Source organism: Rhinatrema bivittatum, chromosome 10, assembly GCF_901001135.1.
Source record: "Rhinatrema bivittatum chromosome 10, aRhiBiv1.1, whole genome shotgun sequence".
Classification (NCBI taxonomy): domain Eukaryota; kingdom Metazoa; phylum Chordata; class Amphibia; order Gymnophiona; family Rhinatrematidae; genus Rhinatrema; species Rhinatrema bivittatum.
The window spans coordinates 93,489,357-93,512,994 of NC_042624.1; the positions used below are offsets into that span (position 1 = coordinate 93,489,357).

At 41.7% G+C, this 23,638-nt stretch overlaps 1 protein-coding gene across 2 annotated transcripts in view; it reads right to left on the reverse strand.

Annotated features, from left to right (window-relative positions):
* ST6GALNAC3 (ST6 N-acetylgalactosaminide alpha-2,6-sialyltransferase 3) overlaps positions 1 to 23,638 on the reverse strand; it is a 351,514-nt gene that overhangs the window by 193,429 nt on the left and 134,447 nt on the right. For both annotated transcript variants that reach the window (XM_029618308.1, XM_029618307.1), the window contains exon 2: positions 20,225 to 20,422. In XM_029618308.1, coding sequence (XP_029474168.1) covers positions 20,225 to 20,422 — 198 coding nt within the window. The remainder of the gene's footprint in view (positions 1 to 20,224; positions 20,423 to 23,638) is intronic.

The window sequence follows — 23,638 nt, forward strand, 5'->3', positions numbered from 1 at the left end:
CCCCCATTACGCGCAGAAGTGCCGGGCCCAGAGAAAGAGACGGTGTGGGGCGGGGTTGGGAGTGGCTGAGACAGCGGCCATTTGCTGCTGTGCTGGGGAAGCACGCACTGGCAGCCTGCCGGCGCACGCAAGTTGCTACTGCTCCTGAAGAGGAGCAAAAGGTAAAATGAAAAATTGGGGGTTAGATAGGATAGGGATAGGGGGCAGGGAGAAGACAGGAAGAGGGAGGAAGGTCAATTAGGTGGGTTGAAAGTGAACTGGGAGGGAACTGGGAGAGGCCCGATCTCATCGCCACACCTACTTTTACAAAATTAGACCCCCCCTGCGCGGAGTCCATGTGCACGCTAGAAGCGCGCGCACCTTTTAAAATCTACCCCTAAGTGTATCTTCTATAAAGAATCCTGTGGCTTTAGCTAATAAAGTATATACTAGGTTTACTAATTAAGTTTCCCATGAGCTTTACTTAAGTGTTTTGATTCCACAAATAACTAAATTTAGCTACATTACTTCCTTGTGTTAGTCTGCCAAACAGTGTTAAGTTATTCTGTGTAGTGTAGAGTGCTGCTACCGTTATTTTGGGGCAATTGTATTTCAGTAATCACCTGTGAATGTGGTGGCTATGGACTTTGTGCCTTATTTTCTCTTGTGAGTAAAAGAGCCTTGTTTCATAACTTCACACTCTTTTTGTTTCTGCCTATCTTGATTGGAGAGCTTTATCCGGTTTTTTTTTTTCACTCTCAATCTTTGGGTCCTAAAAACCAAGTAAACGGCTATTCCTTTCACAGGAGCATTTGATCAACTTTGTCTAAAGTAGGAATTTACCTTGTGAGGGGTAGTACACCATCTGATGAACCACAATCACCTTAGAACCCAATAACCAGGCAAGGATTGACGCACGCCCACCCAACAAAGGGTTACACATAAAACCATAAATTGACCAATCTCCATCTTTGTGTTGTCATTCCTCCTCTTTATTTCAACTCTCTCCACTACCCTGGACAGAATTCCCAGGCAACTCAGGAGCCTTTGTAGGCCATGGGGCTCCAGGACTATTCCTGGGCGCTGCTCTGTAGCTGACAGGGATTCACTTTAGTAGTAGCAGCCATTTTTCCTCCACTCCATCCCAGGCTGAGTGGGGTGGAGTCTGAGCCCTGCTTATAGCAAAGAGCTATACACTGCAGCCTGAGCAAAAGGGTTAACCTACTTTCCATTTTTCATGTATTAGTAGCACTTTGTATTCTGATATTTCTTAGTGAGTGTGTGCATGCATGAATGTATACATATGTGAAACTGGAAGCAAGTTAAAATTCAAGCATTTTTCCAGAAAATAAAGAAAAATCCCCACTGAACAAAAAATCCTTTGGGACAGATTTTGTAAATAATATTGCAAATGAACATTTATCTCCTTTCCTTTGTGAATAGTAGTTTACCATGATGAAATCTGGTTGTCTGGATTTCCACACGAACCATACTTAAATTCCACAGATCCTGGTTTTCAAAAGAGTAATAATGAAAAAATAAAGTCCCATGGTGCCCTCCCTCTATTAGGCCTGCTTATGAATTCATAGCACAGCATGAAGGTTATTAAAATCCCATATGTGAGAACCACACGTAGCACAAAGAGATATGAATTGGCATGCCATGGAGATAATGCTCTGTAATGGGCAAAACAAGTATATGGTTTCATTCTTATTCAGAGTACATTTGAAAAGGGCAAAAGATCTGCCTTCTGCTCTCAGAGACCTAACTAAGCACAAGGCATTTCTTCCTCTTCCTGGGAATTAATGTTAAGCAGAAAGAGGATGGTTATTGTCTGGGTATCCCCAAGACACCTTTTAATTACAGTCTTTTTCTATAAAGTACTTTTGGACTACCTAGATACATCAGAATACCACTAAGAGTCATGGTTATTTTTGTTCCATTTCTATTCATTTGCAAAATGAAAGCAATCGACTGTTGAAATGTTCCCTGTATTTGCCCAAGTGATTCCAGAGTCTCTACATACTGTTTGCATAACGGTTCTGAATATTTCGACAGAATGGCCGAGTTACCCTGGAAAAGATAAATTTTTCTTTCATTTAATCGACTATTTCAATCAAAACTAACTGATAAATATTTATCATCTAAATTGAAGGGGGGATGTATGTTAAACATATTCCTTAGCCAAGTCCCAAGGTGGATATAGAGAACCACACAGACGAGGTAATTCTGTCTTCACAGGGGTGTGAGTATAGTTTGTAACTCATCATGGGTAGTCTACATCATTGTCTGTCACTGCAATGATCTGTATGTAAGCAAAACTTCACATTCTCTTAAGACCCGGATTTAGGAGCATTGCAGCAAGGAGCATGCCCCCTTGGTTTCACATTGGCAGGCTGCTAAGCACATTATCTCTGCTTTACACTTCTTTGCTATGGACATGGTTCAAGTCCTCCCTGGAGGTGGTGATAGAGAGAGATCACCCGCTTTTACCAATGCTAACAGAGATGGATCTTCACATTGCAATCAGTGCACCCACAAGGTCTTCATTGCGACACTGAATGAACTGTGCTCTTGTAACCTCTTTCTTCTCAACTGGATTGGCTCCCTTAGGTCAGGTGACTTTTTGAACCACTTTTGACAGTTTTTAATCTGCCTAACCCAGCAGTCTTGGCTTTGAATTCCTTGAAACACTGGTATCTTTAGGTACATACTGTTTGTTCTATTACAGTTGTTTGTTTCTTTTATTAAAGGTGCTGCATCTTTTGTTTGTAATTATCTTTGTATTTTCCCCACTGTGCAATTCTGAATTTTACTCTAACTTCACAGCTGTGTCCCTCCCGAAGAAGCCAGCAGGCAAAACATGGCCATGTCAGGGAACTAAAAGAGTTGATAAATTATGATAAAATAATAAGCACAGGGTTGAGTTCTGCTATTAAAACATATGTGAAGATACTTATTTGGATTCTTTTCGACAATCTTCACTTCAGAATTGCTGTATATTAACTTGCTATTTTGACAACACTTGGTTGGAAGATTGATATTCATTTCCCTTTACAAACTATACTCACTCTCCTTTGAAGTCAGAATAGCATATTCTGTAGCCAGAATAAAGCTTTTCAAAGCCATTTCTACGGGTAAAACCATGGCTTTTACAAAACTACCCACCCAATTTGCAGGAAACTTACGCCTGTATATCCTGCATGCACATAAGTGAACCGAGACATTCCTGGCAGTGGGGTTGTGCAGGGGCTTGCACTTATGTGCATAATTTTGCCTTTTCCTAAGTATGTGGGTGCATTTTCCCCCCCCCAAAATACTTTGCACAAATTAGGCGGTGTAATTGTGTGCAGGTTGCTTTAGTGAGATCATTATCAAAACGAAAGCATACAAAAACTTTTCCTTTGAAAACTGGTGTAAAGTAAGCACATAATTCATTGAATGCCTATGTGGGTAATTACAGAATTACCCTCTTAATGGCACAAACAGGAGCAATTTAGGCATAAAATTACTGTAGAGAACACTATAGAGTAGATATTCCAACAGCCACTGAGCAGCGAAGTTAACCAGTTAATTTTAAGGGATTAACTTTATCGGGGTATTCAGCCGTAGCTAAACAGCTAAAGCTGTGACTGTATATCGAGTTAAAGCCACCCATACAGCACGCATTGGTGGCCCCGAGACTGTGAGGATGCCATCACTCAAAGGGACTGCTGGGTCCTGAGAATCCCCCCGCCCCCCCCCCCAACCAAAGTCATAAAAGTCCCTGGGATTCAGCACAGACCCCCACCCCGCATTACACCCCTGCTCTGCCGCCCCATTGTGAAAGTAAATTTTAAAAGCACTTTATCAAAATGCTGGAAGCCCTGCCCTCCAACCCCAGTCCCAGAAGCTATGACACCTCCCCCCACCTTAGCCACCCTCAGATCTCTGTTTTGTTAAAAGAAATTGCCCTGGTGGTCTAACAGACCCCCTCACCCATCAAAATCTCCCTCCCTCAGCCCGACCTCCACCCCCTTGGACCCCTGTTACCTAAAAATATTGCATTGGTGGTGCAGTGGGGGCCTAGAGCATCCCCTAGGCTCCAGGCCAGGGCAGTGGCCATTTTCCAAAATGGGGGAATCCAGGGGAATGAAGACCCAGTCCCTTGGCCTCCAGGGGCCAGGTTTTATCAATGAAGAGCTGGACCTGGGAAGGTTGGGGACACAGCTTCCAGCATTTTGTTAAAGTGTTTTGTTTTTTTTTAATTTTCACAGCTACAGGCTGCCTGCAAGGGTGCCAGAGTGGAGGTTGGGATGGGGTCTAGGCAGATCCCCGAGGGTTTTACTACTTTGGTGGGGGGTGTTCTTGGGGCTCAGTGCTCCATTTAAGACTAGGTGTTGAGTGCATTAGGACATGATTTAACATCCTGAGGCACCTGCAGGAAATGAGCTACAACTCCTGAGTTGTAGCTAATTTCAATTCAAATTGTGTGGCTTGCAAAAATCTCAGTAAGCTACATTGTTTGATAAGCATAGTTTAGGGTAGCAAGGAGCTTATTAGCATGTATCTTCTGCAAGCTAAACGACTTTCTAGTACGAGTGTCCAGCAACTTGTTTGAACTGATTCTAACTATGGAAAACAAAAGATAATAAAAAATTCCTTGCTTGCTTAACACTGAATATTCAAAAGTTGCATGCTTAAGAATCAACATATACATGTGTTAAGTATAGAAACATGACGGCAGAAAAAGACCATATATACCATCCAGTCTGCCCATCTGTCCAATTAATTTAGCCTTATAATTCTCATCACTTCCTTAGAGGTCCCCTGTATTTATCCCATGCTTTCTTGAATTCAGATAATGTTTTTTGTCTCCACCACTTCCATCACTTGCTATTTTAGAAACCTCGCACATATGCTATTTTAGAAACCTTCAACATACACATGGATGTGCGAGTAAATGAATGTGTGTAAAAAAAGGTTTAGTCCAGGAGTGCTCCTGGGGGGGACCAACATTTAAGTGTGTAAGTTGCTATTTTATAAGAGATTTGTGTGTGTAGATTTGGCAGCTTGCTCGAGTATATTTACACCAGCTCTTTAGTTGGAGTAAGTGATCGTAAATATTTCAAAAGTGAATTACTGACTGGAGGAGGGGTCCGGGTGAAATGGGGGAATTGAGGATGAAAAGCCAGGAGGGTCTCAATGACCTGCAGTTGGACTGGGTGAACTGGTAGACTAATTGGTAGCACTAGCAATTTCATTGCGCACATGCATGTTAGAAAGTCTCCCGATTTACACATGTAAAACTCACTTACGGGGATAAATATGTGTAAATTACGTGGGTAAAATCTCTATTTGTATATTTTTAAGTTAAAAGTAAAAATACACGGGGATAGTAGATGTGCACCACTTATCCAGTATAAATGCCGATTTATCCGGCTTTGCCGCTACTTATCCAGATAACTCTTAAAAGTGCTACTTATCTGGGTAAGTCTCAAACAGAGCTACTTATCTGGATAAATAGCACTAAGACTTAGTCAGCTAATAGTAGCACTATTTAAGAATTATCTGGCTAAGTAGCGGCAAAGCCACTACTTAGCCAGATAAGTTGTAACTTCTCCAGATAAGAGCAATATGTATTCGCGCAATTTTTTATATATGCGTGCAGGTTGCGGTGCTCATTTGCGAGTATTTTGTGACCAACAAATATCATAAATATGATATACATGCAGGTTATAAAATATAGGAGTAGATTTCTGTGAACCCGTATACACACATATATGGGTACATGTGCAGTTGTTTTAAAGTTCTTCTCCCTGTCTCTGTCATTCTCATTGTCTCTACTTTCGGAGACCTTAATCTTGCTTCACTGAATGAAAATGTGCACTTAAGATGTCCATTGCTATAATGCTACAGAGCTTTTAAAAGTATAGACTCCCAACAGTATTATACTAGACACAGAGGTCTTAGGTTTATTTATTTATTTATATTTAGCAGTCAGGAAAAGGAGAGTGATAGTGAAGAGCTGTATTAATCAGAGTTAGAGAACAGGGAGTAAATGAGTTAAGTTCCTATAGCTATTTTCAGAATAACTGCTCAGATTATTAATCAGAATCTGCAGATGTCCAGAGTTAACATCATAAACAAATGATGAAATAGGAGGGCAATAGCAAGGAGGGGCCACACAAAAGTCAAAGCCCTGGACTTCCAGAATATTAACTTTGTTATTCTAGGAAGGTGCTAGCAGGGAGGGAATATCTTTGAATAGCAGAACGACAGTGGGCTAAACTGAAAGACTACAGAGGTTAGGGGCAAACATAGAAGAATAAATGGAGACTGGTATGGTTTTCAGAGGAGGTGCCTGAAAAAAATATGTGTAAAATAAATTAGCAATGACAAGACTTTGTCAGATACATCCGCAGGAAATGCAAAGCTGGGATTGTAAAACTGAGAGGAAAAATGGAGGAATGTGTGGAAGATGTCAAAGGAAAAGAAGAAATGCTAAACCAATACATTTTATCAGTGTGCACTTAAAAAGGGACTGGAGAAGGACCGCAGAGCGTAGGGAAGGGTACTTATGGCAGATGTTAGGAATGTGCATTTGACTGTAACAAATAGCATATGCAAATCAAAAAAGGTCATTTTTAGTTTGTTCCAAATGGAACAAACCAAAAATGGCCGTCCACAAAAATACCTGAAAATGTTTGGGTATTGTGTGTTAAAAATATATGACTTCTCCGAGGACTTCCAGTCCCTCCCCCCCCCCCCCATACACACATCCCAAAAAAGACCAAGAGCCAAGTCTAATTTGGGCCTCCCAAGGTCCCTTGGACCTCCTTTCCACCTCATAAAACAAGCCTTGGGGCCCAGGCCTACCCAGCTGAGCTAAGCCCAGCCATGGCCTCCCTGGACCCCTCCGATTCCCCCTCTATAACATTTTCTAGAACCAGGGACCTTCCCAGCTTCCACTTTACCCCTTCTGGGAAGGAGGATGCCTGTCTGCTCCTGCCCCAAATGATTCCTTTTAAAAATAGTGAGGGCCGCCTTGAGGCAGGCACTGAAGTGAGTCACTTTGGTGTCTTCTTAGGTGCTGCGAGCACCATTATGTTGTATTGTGTGCTTGAGAGTCTTTACAAGCAATATTATGGAGGACTTAGAAGAAAAGGCTTTCCTCTTTACAGATGACACACAAGATCTGCCTCAGAGTGGACACCCTGGATACTGGAGCAGACAGAATGAAATGTGGTGACAGAAAGCTCAGGAGATAGGATTCCCTGCAAAGACCTGCAGAATCCATGCATCTGAGGTGCAAAATTCCAAGGGAACACTACATTAAGGGGATAAGATACCAATCTGCTCAGACTAGGAGAGAAATCTGAAGAATATAATGTAATGAAACAGTGTAATAAGGCAGCTGCCATAGAGTTGCTAGGGTACATAGGGAGAGGCATAGCCAGCAGAAAAAGGAAGGTGATAATGTCTTAATACAGGTGACAATTTTCAGAAGAATTTACCTAAGTAACTTAGCAGTTTCCTGAGTAAAGTTAGAGATTAAAACTGTTCTCTCCCTCAGGGGGCAGGAGCAGGGACAGGGTGGGGGAGGGTGGAGCTGCTGGACAACACATATGGATTTCATTTTGAAATCCCTGCCAGTAATTTCTGGCATGGAATTTGCAAAGTCCACAGATTTTTCAAATTATTGATCATTTCTCTCCAGATAGGCTTCAAGTACCCAGAGCACTGGCCAGCCCCGTATTTCCAAAGGGAAAATCCATGGAGAGTTTCTCTTTGAAAATTCACTTGCAAGCCCACGCCCTATCTAATAATAAACATGCCCTCATAATAAACAAGGAGTTTCTAGTTTGTAACACATGCTTGAGGCTTGCAGAGCAAGATATAAAGACATTTTTGCAGAAACTTTCATTGATGATACAGAGAGAGAAATTTTTTATGGTATCATCACTGTAAAGGAACTTGCATAAGACCCCAAGAGTGTTCTAATGATTTTAATGTCAAGAATATTATCATGCCTTGCCTACAGACTTCACATCAATATAGGGTTCAGCAGTGTTGCTTTTTTATAAAGTAAAACACTTAACACAGTTTATAGTTAATGAATAAAGGGTTCATTTTGAAAGCTTCAATACATGGGCTACTGGTGCATATCTAATTGATGATGTCTTATAATCCCATTGTACATACATACAAGTACACATATACCTAAAATGGGTTTCTCGAACATAATTAGACAAAATGAAATGCAAAAGGAAAGTTGCTGTCTTAAAAGATAATACCCAGAAAATAAATATCTTCTAAAGAATAGAATGGTGTTTAGAGCTGGTTTTTAGCCTGAGAAAGCATGTGGCATCACTGAACAACAGGAATGTCCTTCTCTCTCTTTCATCTTTCTCCGTGTAACAAATTGTTAAACGATGATAAAACTAGCAGCTCCTCAGTCGGCATATGGCACAGTAGATGAGTCATCTTCCAGAAAGATTAGTGTCACATGACTTGTCTTTAATTAAAATTTACCATATAGAAGTCATCTTCCGGCAAAACAGAGCAATTTGCCTTTTTCCTCACCAATAAATAGGGAACATTTTTCCCCGAGTTCCAGCATGTAAGCTTGAAAACACATTTTAGAGTCACTGAAAAGTTGTGGTATTGATTTATATTGCAGCTGCAGGTCCTTAAAACTCTTACAGCAGAGTACACTTTATGTCAAGCATCTTCCTTCCTTTGCTTTTTGTTTTGTCAAAATCTTCATCTTACATTTGTCTGTCAATCTCACTTGAAAAGGAAGTTGGCTGTCCACTTTTTCTATTTCACATCACTTCATCACACCTTTGCTAGTTTATCATTTCTGCTCTGTCAATCTGTCCAGAAATCAATGAATTACTATGCAAGCTTTGACCTATCTCCTGTTAATACACTGTTGTGTTGCCAACAAAATGCTAAGCGCCTAAAAGCAATAAAGCATGACAGAAGGTACTTGTTGTGAATATTATCGTCAATAAGCTGGGCTGTAGAAGTCTATAACCAAATGTGATATCAGGGTTTCTTCAAGTAGAAATTAAATCTTGTCTCAAAGAAATGCCCTAGAGTATTTAATTAATGTGTGAAATAATTGATAAAGATAGTTACTGCAGATATTTTTATAATTGCATTAAACTGTGGACTAAATTTTTTTTAAAGGGCTCCAGCATTTCTGGAGTTAATCTAGGAAACTATAGACCAGTGAACCTGATGTCGATACTGGGCAAAATGGTAAACTATTCTGAAAAATAAAATTATTGACTCTCTGCATAGATCAGACTAATGGGGCAGAGCCAACATAGATATAGCAAGGGGAAGTCTTGTCTTACAAAATGTGTTAGATTTTATTTGGAGGGGTTAAACATGAAAGGATTACTCCTTGGGGAATTCTGCATTGCCCAGCTGCACAGAATTCTCCTTCCACACAGAATTACATATGGGAAGCAGGAAGCAGAAGCCATGGCAGTGGAGGCTTGCATAGGCTGGAAGACAGGAAGCAATAGTGTTGGTGTCAGCTGAAAGTAAGAAAGGAGCAACGACAGGCTGGCCTATGCAGACTGGAAGAGAGTTGAGAGAGTTGGCATTGGTTTATACAGGCTGGAAGAGTTGAGCCTGCAGCGTCAGCCTTGGCCTGCACAGACCGAATGAAGGAGGGAGCAGTGGGGGTCTGGTGGAACCTGAAAGAGAGATGTAGACAGTGAGTTTGAGGGAAGGTAGGAGAGAGCAAAGGGTATTGCTAAAAAGGGGGTGGCAGATAGAAATCTAAGGGTCTTACCTGGGTGGGGGGAGAGAACAGGCAATAAAAGGAGTTTTCTCTTTTGTCTTCCCCGAATGAGTCAAGCCTATGGGACGGCAGCCAGCGAGAAAGCTACAGAGTCTTGCAGTGTTGAGAGGAGAGAACTGGGGGCGAGCAGAGAAAGAGCTGGGGAGGGCATTCAAGCCTTATTGGGGGCAGAGAGAGGAAACTGAGGGCCTTGCTGGGGGGGAGCAGAGAAGGAGATTGGGAGGAGGATCAAGCCTGGAGGGGGGGGAAGAGAAAAGTGGGAGTTTTGTGGAAGGGTGGGGAAAAAGAAGTCAACCAGAGCACAAGCTGAGGGTCTTCCTGAGAGTGGTGAGGGGAGAGAGGGAGAGAGAGAAAACAGGGGGCCTGGCTCAGCTTGGTGAGGTAGAGAGAAAGCTGGAGGGGGAAGGGATGGGAGAGGAGAGGAGTCAATCCTGGAGAGAAGGGGGAATAGTCTGTAAACAAGGGGAATGACCCAAGGGATGGAAGAAATCAAACATGGGGAAGGGGTTCAAGCCATAAGGGGGAGAAATATGGGGAGCGTTGCTGAGCTTGGGGAAGGGCAAGAGCAACCTTGAGGGCCAGGCCTTATGATGGGAAAATTCTGCACAAAAAATGTAATAATCTGCATTTTTGACTAATAATGTATTTCTGTATTGCATTATAAATTAATTGTTTAAAAACAGGGATTATTTTCTGTTATTTGAACAAATAAACTTTGCAGAATTTTAAAATATTGTGTGCAGATTTATTTTATTGAACAGAATTTCTCCAGGAGTAAAGGGTGCGTTGATTGATATAGGGGCAGATTTTAAAAGGGTCACGCACGTAACCCTTAAAAGCCCCTCCCTGCGTGCGCCGAGCCTATTTTATATAGGTTTGGCGGCACTCACAAGCCCCGGGACGCGCGTATGTCCTGGGGCTTGCAAAAACGGGCGGGGGTGTGGGTGGGACAGTGGGCGTGGCCGAGGTCCGTGGGTATGGGCGGGGCATGGCTGTGGTTCGGGGTGGTTCGCAAGTTATGTCTGCCAGAGGCAGGCGTAACAACAAAATAAGGTGGGGGGGGGGGATTTAGGTAGGGCTGGGGGGTGGGTTAGATAGGGGAAGGGAGGGAAATGTGGGGGGGGGGGGGGGGAACACAAAAAAGGTTCCCTCCAAGGCAGCTCAGATTTCGGAGCGGCCTTGGAGGGAACGGGAGAAAGCCATCGGGCCTCCCCTAGGGCTCAGCGCGCGCAAGGTGCACATGTGTGCCCGCCGACCCTGGATTTTATAACATGCGTGCGGCAGCGCGCGCATGTTATAAAATCGGGTGTACATTTGTGCGGGCCGGGTAGCGCGCACAAATGTACCCCCCGCGCGTAATTTTAAAAGTCTGCCCCATAGTGTATCTGGATTTTCAGAAGGCTTTTTACAAAGTCTCTTATGAGACACTCATTGGGAAATTAAAGAGTCATGTGATAAGAGGCAATGTGGGCTGGCAGCTGGCTAAGGACAGGAGAACTAGGGTAGGACTGAATGTGCGCACGATTTTATACTGAGGTGCGCATGTGCATGCGAATGCCAGGGGGGGATTTTAGTAGGTACGTGCGGAGACACAATAGGCCTTTTTCCAAGTTCGCTCCCAGTTTGCCCCAGTAAAGGAAGGGACTTCTTAAACCCCCTAGTTAACTTGCCTCCCTTTCACCCTATTACCCCCGATCCTTAAAACCCTGTAACTAGTGTTTTTTTTTGTTATGTGACTTAAACACCATCCATAGCATAAGTAAAGTTACACAGTAGGGACCCCGGCACGCGCTTGTGCGCGTAAATACTTACACACTGGATTCACGCTCCAGACCAAGCCCACCCGTGCCCCGCCTGTGCTCCACCCAGACCACGCCCTCGCCCCTCCTCTGTTGATGCAAACAATTTTTATGCGCGTACCCTTGCTGGTTTTAAAATCCACGTGGCGTGCACCAGACCAAGTCACGCACAGTCATTTCCCAGCTTTGGTGCGCGTAGGGCTTTTACAATTTACCCGTAAGCATTTTCCCCCATAGACATAAAATGGGAAAAAACCTTTCATAAAAGAGCCCCTTAGCCAGTCTGTTTCACTGAAAATTTAACTCAATATAACCAGGTAAAATGTTTCAGTTATCTTATGTACTCTGCAGGTTTTTAAAAATTGACCCAACTATCTAGATATTTAAAAAAACTATTTTTTGAGTTTCTCTAGGTTTCTTTTTTTCTATTTAACTTCTTATTCAGATTTTGAGCACAGGTGACAAAGTAAAAAAAAAAAACCCTTTTGATATTCCATTATATTCTGTTATTTCTAATGTAGATTTGTATTATGAAATTCTGCATCATCTCATATGTCAAGTGGGTTCCTGCTGTACTAACTTCCAATGTATATAAAGTAAGATTATAAACGAGCATAAGAACAGAGTGAATCAGACGGCCACTCAATTTGTACCTTTTATTGAAAGTTCTCAAATTGCACCTTTAGCACTGCCTAACATTAGGCTTCATGTTGATGAAGGGTTTTTAAGTAGTGCTCATACTGTTAGCACTCAATTATATTTTGTTCAGGATTTTACTTGAGGCATTTTTTTGTGATTCTTGCTCCTTTTCTTCTCCCTGCCTTTGCCTTACTTTTGACATGGTCATGTAGGATTTTTGAACAATAAAGTCCGGGATGGTAACTTTGAAATAGGCGCGTGGGTGCACATGTGCGCAAGTTCATCGGCCCATGCCATTTTATAACATACGTGCATATAGGTGCGCATGTTATAAAACAGACTGCCCGCATGCTCATGTGTGCAGTTTTAAGTGCACGAGCGCCTATGCGCACAAATGCCACTTTTACCGCATGAGTGGGGGGGATTTTAGTAGACAGGTGCGCCGACGCCATTACCAGTTTCCCCAGTTCGTTCCCAGTTTGCCCAGGTAAGGGATAGGACTTCCAAACCCTCCTAGTTTAATAGCTTCCCTTCTGCCCTGTGAGCCCCAACCATAAACCCCTGCCAATCTATTTCTCTTTATTTTATAACTTGGACATCATCCATATTAGAAATAATGTTTCATGGAAGGGGACCCTGGTGCTTGTCTGTCTGCGTGCAAATTTCTATTTTAAATTCAGGAACACCCTTGCCCCGCCCACACCCCCACCCCTTTTTTTTGTGTGCCTAGCAGCAAGTACGCGCAAACGTGGGCAGCTTTTAAAATCCACACGGTGCATGCCGGCCAGGCTTGTGCACATATCTCCCGGTTTTGGCACATGCCAGGCTTTTAAAATTTCAATTTGTGCTTGAAAATAGCCCTAGACAATTAGAAACATAGAAATGATGGCAGTAAAGGACTAAATGATCCGCCCAGTCTGCCCAGCAAGCTTTTGCCAGTATCTGATGCACTGTGCAGGTTACCCTCATGCTTACCAGTTTCCCAGACTGTAAGAGTCAGGGTCCTCGGATATTCTTTGAATCCAATTTCCCTAACCCCTGCCGTGGAAGCAGAGAGCAATGATGGAGCCACATCAGCAAGTTACCCCCATGTTTATTTGTTCCCCAAACCATAAACGTCAGGGCCCTCGTTGGTTGCTGTAAGAATCCAGTTCCCCTTTTCCCACTGCTGTTGAAGCAGAGAACAAAGATGGAGCTGCATTAAGCCTTGATACTGTTAAGGGTGGCAACTGCCACACCAGCAAGTTACCCCCAGTTACCCCCATGAACCCTTTTCTTCATTCCCATCCTCTATCCTTTAGGGATCCAGAGTGTTTATCCCATGCCCCTTTGAATTCCTTCACTGTTTTCATCTTCTCCACCTCCTCCGGAAGGGCATTCCAGGCCTTCACCACCCTCTCCGTGAAGAAATATTTCCTGACATTGGTTCTGAGTCTTTGTCCCTGGAGTTTCATTTCATGACCTCTAGGTTCTACTGATTTCTTTCCAACGGAAAAGGTTTGATGATTGTGCATCATTAAAACCTTTCAGGTATCTGAAGGTCTGTATCATATCTCCCCTGCACCTCCTCTCTTCCAAGGTGTACATATTCAGATCCTTCAGCCTCTCCTCATAAGACTTCCAATGTTGACCCCTCACCAATTTGGTTGCTGATCTTTGGACCGCCTCTATCCTGACTTTATCCCTTTAGAGATATGGGCTCCAATACTGCTCACAGTACTCCAGGTGAGGCCTCACCAAGGGTCTGTACAAGGGCATTATCACCTCTTTTTTCTCTCTGTGCAGCCCAGCGTTCTGCCTTTGGCTATCCACTTGTTTCTGCCTTCAGATCAGCAGACACTATCACACCAAGGTCCCTCTCCCAGTCCGTGCGCATTAATCTTCCACCGCCCACCACATACAGCTCTTTTGGACATGACAGTAAAACAAAAAGCAAGAGAAAGGAAAGCTGAGATTCAAAAATAGAAAGAGAGAGAGAGAGAGAGAGACAATGTCTGATGTTTACCCTTTTAGAATATGACAGGGAGCTGAAGCACTAGCAGATTTCCTTAAAATGAATCTTGTTCAATTATTCTGCTTCTTTCAGTGCACACATTTATCTCTTTTACTTACCAAAGATGAATGTACTCAGGCCCCAGTCAATCTTGCTTTAAAATTATTTTTTATAGATCTCTGTTATTCACTCTGTTTCTCAGCTCTGTAGGTCTTACTCTTAATTTTTCTCTCTTTTTCATCCGAAGTTATTTTGTTTATGTTGTTTTCATGTTGCTTAGATAAGGAGTAAGCATCCTTTACTGTGACTATACTAGGGTTTGATTCATCCAGATTAGGAGTTTAGAAATATCTGCCATCTCACATTAGTCGTAACACCAGTTAAAGCTCTCCAGCATACCGTAGCTACCAGCATGACTCATATGCAGGGAGAAGAATATTTATACATAAGGGTGCTTTCTTTTTTTATGGTTATGACTTCATATATACTGCATTTAATTGTAAAGCAATAAATAAATAATAAACTGAGTGTGTTTAACAAAGAATAAGCCCCTTGCGCATTCTGGTGCAGCTTTTGTATTGTGCATGATTGCATGTGAATATGAAGGCGAGGAATGTTATAATTAAGACTAAGGCTCCATTTGTTCATCAGATAGCTAGAAGAGAGCATGCAAAGGAACCCGGGGGTGGCAGGTGCCAGCCTCTGTCAAAACCTTTTACTCTAATCTACTAATGCTTGAGCATAATTAAGAAAGACACAAAGTGCAAAAAGGACCTCCAAAGGCCTCCTATTGAAGCAGACACTCGGGGCTTGATCTTCTACGCGATTTACATGCATAAACCCCATGTTGTATGCGTGTAAGTGGCTTTTTGAAAATCAATTAGGGGCTGGGTGCGTGTAAACGTGTACGCGTTTCCTCTTTTGGCAAGTACTTTTATACAAATTGAGGGACAGAGTTGGGACTTGCGCTGATGCATTTTGATTTTAAAAAGTATACACATACATTATCCCTTTTTGATTTTTAAAAAGTATGCATATAAGTCACGTTCTGTTTCGAGCAGGTGTAACTTTGAGCAAAGTGATTTGTCTGCATACTCGGCCAATAACCCAAGGATTTAAAAAGCAAAATTATGCTTGTAAGTTTGCTTTGAAAATATTCAATAAAGTTTTCATGTACCATGAACCACAGACTATCACTAGGAGGAATCTAATACCATTATCCTCCCCATGGGTAATTTTCAAAGGCATTTCCGCAGGTAAAACAGTGCTTTATGCATGGATATGGCTTGTTATCAAATTGCCCACCTTCTACGCAGGTAAGCTTATCTGAGCAGAGGTATTCTTGGTGAGGGGGGGCAGGGCTTGCACATACTTTTGGGTTCTCAAAAGTCTGCATGTAAATTTCCTCAAAGTTAGTGTGCACAGATTAGCCGGGGATCATTTTCAAAGAGAAAATGGATGCAACACATGCAATGTATTTGCTGACTTTCTCAAGTGGGCTTATACAAAATTACCCCCTTAGAGGGTCATTTTCAAAGCAATTTCCACAAGTAATACCATGGAACTGGGCTTTTGGAAAATCGTCCACCCTCTATATGCATAAAAGGACGCACAAGTAAGGCTTTTACAGGAGAGGGAGGCATTCCCCAAGGGCAGGGCTGGGGAGAGGTTTGCATTCCCATGCAGTCTTTGGAATTTTCAAAATTAGAGACTTAATTTTTCTCAAGAAAGTTAGCAAGTGTAAACTTGTGCAAGTCATTTTCAATGGGAAAGTATGTGCACTTTGGAAATCAGTATAAAATCTGTGGGTAAAAAGAACCCAGGAAGGATAACTTTCAAACAAATGCACATGGCAGTATATATGCGCATATAAGGTTACCAGCAAATCTATGCAATTATTTTAGAAGCCGGGCATATAATATATGCGTGAATATGTGCAATGCATTGAACAGGCATACTTTTCCTACCTATTTTAAAAATATACACTCATATTTTACATGTGAAAGTAAAGTAGGACTTACAAGCTTAAAGACCTGAACGTAATCCACTTTGAAGTCCCAAAAGAATATATATAAAGTCATGATTTAGGAGCACAAGTCAACCCGATTTTAAAACATGCATGTGTAAATGAAATGAACCAGCTTCCCAATTACTCCACCGGTTCTTCAGCCTGAACTCCCCCCAGTTCACCCACACCTCCCACTGAGTCAGTACAGCACAATAAACACATTCAATATCACTTACGCCAGATTATTAGCAGGTGCAAAAATACACAAATAAGTTGGCTAATGTAGATAAAATAGCAATTTATGCATGTAAGTGTTGGACCTGCCCTGCAGTGCCCCAGACCACCCTTTTTTACATGCGTATACGTAAAAGTACTGCTTATGCGAGTAGAAGCTTTTTACACATGTATACGCTAACATTTTGAAAAGTCACATGCCCAAGTCTGCTTTGAAAGTAAGCGGGTACCCACGAACCACTGCGTAGCATAAACTCATGCATTTACACTTGCATGGGAGCAGCTGTAAATGTTCACATGTACATTTACGGGCATACTTTTGATTTTAGAAAATACGAAGCTCATATTTTGTGCCACTTAGCTGGATAAGTTCCGACTTATCCATGGTTTAAATATTTGGCCGTGGTCAGCAGCCACCACTTAGCTGGATAAATACATATCCGGTAAGTATTTATCCAGCTAAGGGTTGGGAGATGAATAAGTGTAACAGGGAAGAGTTGAGTTAGCCTGAAATGTTATCCAGGTGAAGAGAACTGTGCGTGCGGGGAACGAGGGTGCGCCAGGCACTGCCGCACTCTTTCTACCGCGGCCTTAGAGTATCGAACTGTCTGATATTTAGAGTTAGCCGCATAACTTATTTGGCTAATTCCGGTCAGCCTGTAGACATCCTAAAGTTAGTCAGATAAACTTCTCCAGATAAATAAGATAGCCAGATATATTCAGCACACGGCTATGCTGCTGAATATATAAGCTAAGTTAGCTGGAGAAGTTTATCCAGCTAACTAGCCGAGCCATACAGTGGCTGAATATGGACTTCATTGTGCAAAATGCTTACATGTCCTATCTCTGCCTCCGAGGATGCTTCTTTCCAGTCCACATTAAAAGAATTTGTGAAATTGCTTCTACGTGTACTTTTTCACATATAACCTCCAGAGTAATTTTTAAAAGGCCTATATGTGTGTACAAAATAGCATTTTACTCATATGTATGCTTTTGAAAATTCAGTCCATAAAGCCCCAGGCAGTATTTAGTCATTAGTTCCAAAAAGGGATTTTTGTGATGGATTCTTCTTTTTTACTATTTGGGCTCAGATTTTTGCATATTCTGTGATCTTTTCTTGCTTCTATGGGTACCTATCTAAGGCATCTTTCTTATTTCTTGAATAACACAAAAATAAATTTACAATGAACTACAATTCCAAACTGAGCACAATTCCATAGATGCAAATTCCTTTTTATTTTTTTAATTTGCTTACTTCACAGTTCTTATATACCATCTATATGCTATGCAGATTACAATGCAAAATATACTTGACTGATAAGCTCAATGCCTTGTGCATGTGACTATGAAATAAATAGATGACAGGGCACAATGCTAAGGAAAGTACTCATTTGCTAAGAAATCCAATCCTTTTTGCAGTCTTTCACATAAGATACTATGATACAAATCATAGCCTAAAATAAAGATAACCAATACCACTGAAAGACAACGGTCAAAAAGCAAGGATTTATCAGGAATAGATGGACAGACTGGATAGGCCAATTGGTCTTTTCATGGCATCATCTATGACACTACTATGTACGAAGGCATGCATTCAGGTTCCTTACATTGCAGAACTTGCTTGATAGTATCATAGCAACTGGCTTTACTTCTAAGTCAATACTATATTACGAGCAAGCTATTAGATCTCCTAGGATTTCAAAAGGATAGCGTTGTGGTATCGCCTCCCCTGGACACATTGTAGACTCTAAAGTATGTTGTTATACATTTTAAAAAAGCAAATATTTTACTCATTTTTGTTCATGCGACTCCCTTTGTTATTTTTGTGTGCTATTTTTACCAGAGAACAAGTGTACATTGAACTGAATGGATACTAATCTTAATATGTTAAGAATATTAATATTTACCATGCATGCAATAGTTAAAGGTTACTTGTTGATATAGAAGAAAATTATACTACTTAGTTCTAGCACTAAAAAGCTTATACTCAAAATGATTGCTTTTGTCCAGTGATTCAAAAAAAGAGTAATCTGAAGCAGAGCAAGATAAATTAAATTGCTGGGGCATTAAAGCCCTACAAGGAAGACTGTCTGGCTCCCAGTCTCTGACATCATCTACTGGGCCGCTATAGTCAAGCCTGTGTCATGGGTAAATACAAAAACATTAATCAACGGTTATTAACCACACAATGGCTTTCTCTTTTGAATCCTCAGGCAGTGTGTGTGTGCATGGGCTCTGACTGAAAGTTTTACATGGTTCCTGATCTGTGAACACACCCAAACAGCGATGGGCAAGCAGGGTGCCAGAGGAGGAAGACTTGCACAGGCCACAATGGCCTGAGTGCCACTTCGTTTTCAAAAAATACAAAAGCAAGCAAAAGATCTGGGATGTAGGAAACATTTAAAAGCATGCTTACATTAGCACAGCATATACTAAAAGAAAAAAAAGCTCAAATGCTTTTATTTTCTCTTCCAGGGTATAAAATACAATTAATTAGCAGATGTATTTCCACAAGTTGGCCCTAGGTAATCATTTCAAAGTAAATTTGAATGTATTATTGGTGTTAAATATCCTGTTCTTGATATGCTTTTATGCTCAATATGGGTCATTGTTGGCTGGCATGGATTGCCTCCCAATGAGAGGGTTAGATGTGTAGGGGTCCCTGGTCCTACTGGAGACTGCCTTTGTGAAGAGGAGTAATTGCATTTCTCTGGTATGTTTCAGTACAGAGGTAAAGCTGTAGTTTGGGGCTCTGCTAGTGAGTCATGATGTGGATCCCCTGTGGAAAAATGTCCATTTGTGAGCATAAGAGGAAGCAAGCTGTTCAGCTTAAGTGCACGGACAAAGGATAAGCTGGGAGAGGATACCTCCTTGGGCTCACCACTATGCCAGAAAGGTCAAGAGGAACTTTATGCAACGGTAAAACTTCTTCCTGCCCCCTTACCTCCTCCCTGTCCCCCAGAACTCTCCAGTTTGCGAGATGTGCAGGAGAAGGTTTCTGGGACATGAATCTGAGGAGGGCAATGTGAGAGCACAGAATTGATTGTGCCTGGCCCTACAGAGAGAACTCTGTGGTTTAAGGGAGGGAGACATATTGCCAGCCCTAAAACGGGAGGAGCTGCCCACCACTCAGCAGGCATCTGAATGAGGTGAGCCCCAGTGAGGACTCCATCTGCTCCAGCCTGGGGATTACCCCAGTAATCTTGAAGAAGGGAACATGAAATGTAATTATTACCTCTGTTTGCTGCTAGAATGAAATCATTGGTAACAGAGCAACAAACACACTCTTATTGAACTACCCTTGCAATAAACTGTAAACAGTTTTCTTGACAATCTTTTGCAATAAAAAGATCTTGTTTCTGAACCACACATCTGCTGTGCTGTATCTTCCTTTGTCAGAAAGTGGGGGTGAGAAATGAGTCTTGAAGTTCCCCAGAGAACTTAACAGAGATTCACTTTGTCCCTCTGTAACAAGAAGCCAATATCATTAATGTTTTATTTGTATGTGTGTGTGTGGGGGGGGGGGGGGGATGTCTGATTGAGCATATTTGGTTACATGTGATTGACTGATTTAGCCATTTCTATCTGACCGCCCAGTTCAGCCTTTCAAAGCATAAAAAGCCCTTCCATGTTGGTAATAAGTACACAGATGGCTTTCTTATGGTTCACATGCTTCCTCTGTATTTGGGTACAGTTCCTATGTGAATGCAGAATGACATTCGCTGCACAGACACAATGCCAGCTTTGTGGTTAATCAAAATAGTTCTTACCTCTTGTGTTCTTAGATTTATGTACCCGTAGTGAGTTCTGAGTGACTGGTTCCGTGGATAGGAAAATGGTATCCATCTGGTGATGGGCTTCTCAAAAGAGGTAAGTAGTAGCGGAAAGTTTATTTCATTTATGAGCCGCAGAACGATCAGAAAGAAGAACGCTACTATGAAGCCTACAGCAACTACCAGCAACTTTCTCTGAAATAAAAACAAATATGAGAGAATCGTTCTTAACAATTGCTGCTTTGCATAAAATAGCACAATTTTCAGAAAATGTATTTTCATTAAAATGTATTGCAGTGTAATTGTATTCACTGCCTGTTGTGAGAAAAGCAACACATTTATTTATATTTTGTCTATGGCAACTCACAAAGGGCTCATGATTCATGCATGAGCAGAACAACAATGGTGTACAGAGCTAGAAACTGATAAAGCTGGGGAGAAGGAGATGCATGTGAGCGAGGAAGTTAAGAGGAGGCAAATTTGAAAAGAAGTGGGGTATGGAAAATTGGACAGTGTGAGAGATTCTGAAACATCAGGTGGAAGTTTGTTCAAACCCGAGTTAGGAGGGAGAAGGCATGAATCCTTCTACATAGGGGATCCTTCTAAATGTGACATAATCCAAAGCAGCCTGTTCGCTGGTTTGGATTGTGGATACTATCATTGCTGGTAAGCAGTGGGGGATCCTGGAGGGGGTCTGAGAAGGTTCAGGGAGAGGTGGGGGTTCAGACAAAATCTGGGGAGGGGATTTTTTTTGTAAGTAGATGGCACAAAATGTACTGGTAATTTTAAATGGTGACTGGGATTGTGATTTTAGCATGCACTGAAAGGTTTAGAGAGCACTACTGACAGTACATGCTAAAACCACAACCCCAGTCACCATTTTAAATTTAAATTTTGCACCACCCAATTAAAAAAAAAGCCTCCCCCAGACTTTCAACTCACTTCCCCCAGACCCTTACCAGCAATGATAGTATCTAAAGAGCAGCAGGAATCCCACCCCAGTGGTACAGTATTTAAAAATGGCACTGGTTGACCCGATGCCAGTGCTATGGTCCTGGCCTTGGATCAGTGGGTAGGAGTGACTAAGCATCAGTCCTGCCTCTCTTTGGACACTTACTGCAGGTAAGGTAGGCGATCTAGGGAGGGTCTGGAGGAGAATCTGGGGGGGGGGGGGTTGGAAGACAGTCCAGGGTGGGGGGCTTTTTTCTAATTGAGTGGCACAGGATTTAATATTACAGGAATGATAGCAACATGAAACCAAAAACAAACAAAACTTTTTAATCAATGCTTTTTATTTAGCATTCAAGATGGATATGCCTTTGAAGAAGAATTTTACCTTCAACACAGCTCTATGCGTCTCCCTGATACAGATCCTTTATTTGAAACATGGACCCGTGTTGGGGCACAGTGGATGCAAGAAATGCTGTGTGACAAATTTGTGAAAACGGGGCTTTGAAGCCAGATAAGTTCATTTTTATTTGCAAAAAAAAAATGTATAAAAATTATTTGTAGAAATGATATATATACATGTTGACCTATGATTATTGCTAAGACAATGAAGGCTACTTAACTGGTAGTGCCAGTACTTAACATTTATCTTTATAAACAGAGTTAAATGGTTATTGGGGGAAGCAGTTAACACACATTTCAAACAACAGACTCTCTCTAACACACAACCAACACTTATTTATTTATTTATTTTAGTTTTTTCTATACCGGCATTCGTGAGAGCATCACATCATGCCGGTTTACAATAAACAGTGGGGTGATAAAAGGAACACTGAACGAAATAAATAACAGGTGCTAAACATAAAATAGTTACAGTTACAATAAAACAGGGATAAGTACAACTAGGAGCAAGAAGAAAAATGATAGGAACTTTAACATAGTATATTAACCGAAGTATGACGGGGTACATTACAAAGAATTATGTGATTTACAATGACTTGTTCATTTGAACTAATTGCAGTTTATTTATGCACTTATTTATTTATGTATTTACGTTTGATTTCCTGCCTTATCATTATCATCCTCAAGCTGGTTTATAATCCATAAAATGCAACAGTAAATTACAGGTAATTATAGCACAAATTTGCAATCAATAACAATTATTTTCAAAACTTATCACACCTCTTCCCTTCATAATTCTTAATCCTCCACCTACACGAATACTAAAATGCTAGCCATTGCAATTGGTCACCAAGTAGTGAGCAAACACTGACCAAGAATTCACCAAGAAATTCATGACAAGGTAATACAGATCAAAACTTGATCAGAAAGAATACTGGATTGTTTCTGCCACACTGTATCTGGCATGTGCCTGTGCAACTAGAAGCTGGCAAAATACTAAGCAAGATTTCTTAGCAAAAAGGATACAGAAAAGTCTTTTGTATTGATAGAAACAAAGTTGTTATACCCAAGGGAAGAAAAATAGACTTATTGCAATCCTGAAGTCGTGATGAATACTGTCAAAAAATGAATGTCACTTAAATCATTATTATTATGTTCATGTCCAAGTATTCCTGCTTTTTGTGAAGTGGGCACTGTTGTTACGTACTGTGTGCAGTTTACCTTTTGCATTTGCTCATACTCTGTTACCAGCCATGTTATTTCACCTTGACAATAAAAACAGATTACAAACAAAAAAAATGAATGTAAAATAAATATTTTTGATTAGGTGCTTTGGGTGAATAATTGAAGATACTTAAGACTACACAGTGTTGGTACACTTTTTTTTATATTTTATGGGTGTCTCCCCCCACCAGCGTGGATGCACAGGTACCGCCAATAACGAGCACCCAGTGCATCCGGTTAGGTGGCCAATGGACTCACCCTGGTGGGGGTGGGGAGTAATGCGCAGGTTCCGTCATGGCACCGGCTGTATGACAATGTGGCCAATCCGAGGAGGGCCTCTCTTCCCTTGCTCCGATCCATTAGTGCTGGAAACTGAGGCACTAGCCACCATCTTGAAGGCATGACGCACGTGCTAGACATCCAGATTGGCCTAGGGCCAGCATGATGATGCAGGTGAGAGATTTAAAACCCGGTCTTTGCCACCAGCTCCAGGCAGATTTTTCCTACTCAACCCACCCTCCTGTATTGAGTTAGGAAGTGTTATGTTAAGTAGGTCACATTAGATGCGCAATGGTTCTATGTTACCCCTGTAGTGCTGGGGTTTCCGAGACTAATAGTGGGGGGGGGGGGAAATGGGGTGGAGTGCTGTAGTTAGTGGAGGTGCCAATGGATGATGAGGGTTGTGGTTAGGACTGCCCCCTTGGCAAGACCAGTGATGAAAATTTGAGGGACATTAGGTCTGGTGATTGGGCCTTGAGGAAGGTTAATAGGCCTGCTGTGTGTTGACTTACCCAATATGGCCCCTCTGGGATACTACCACTTGTCAAGGGTCATGGG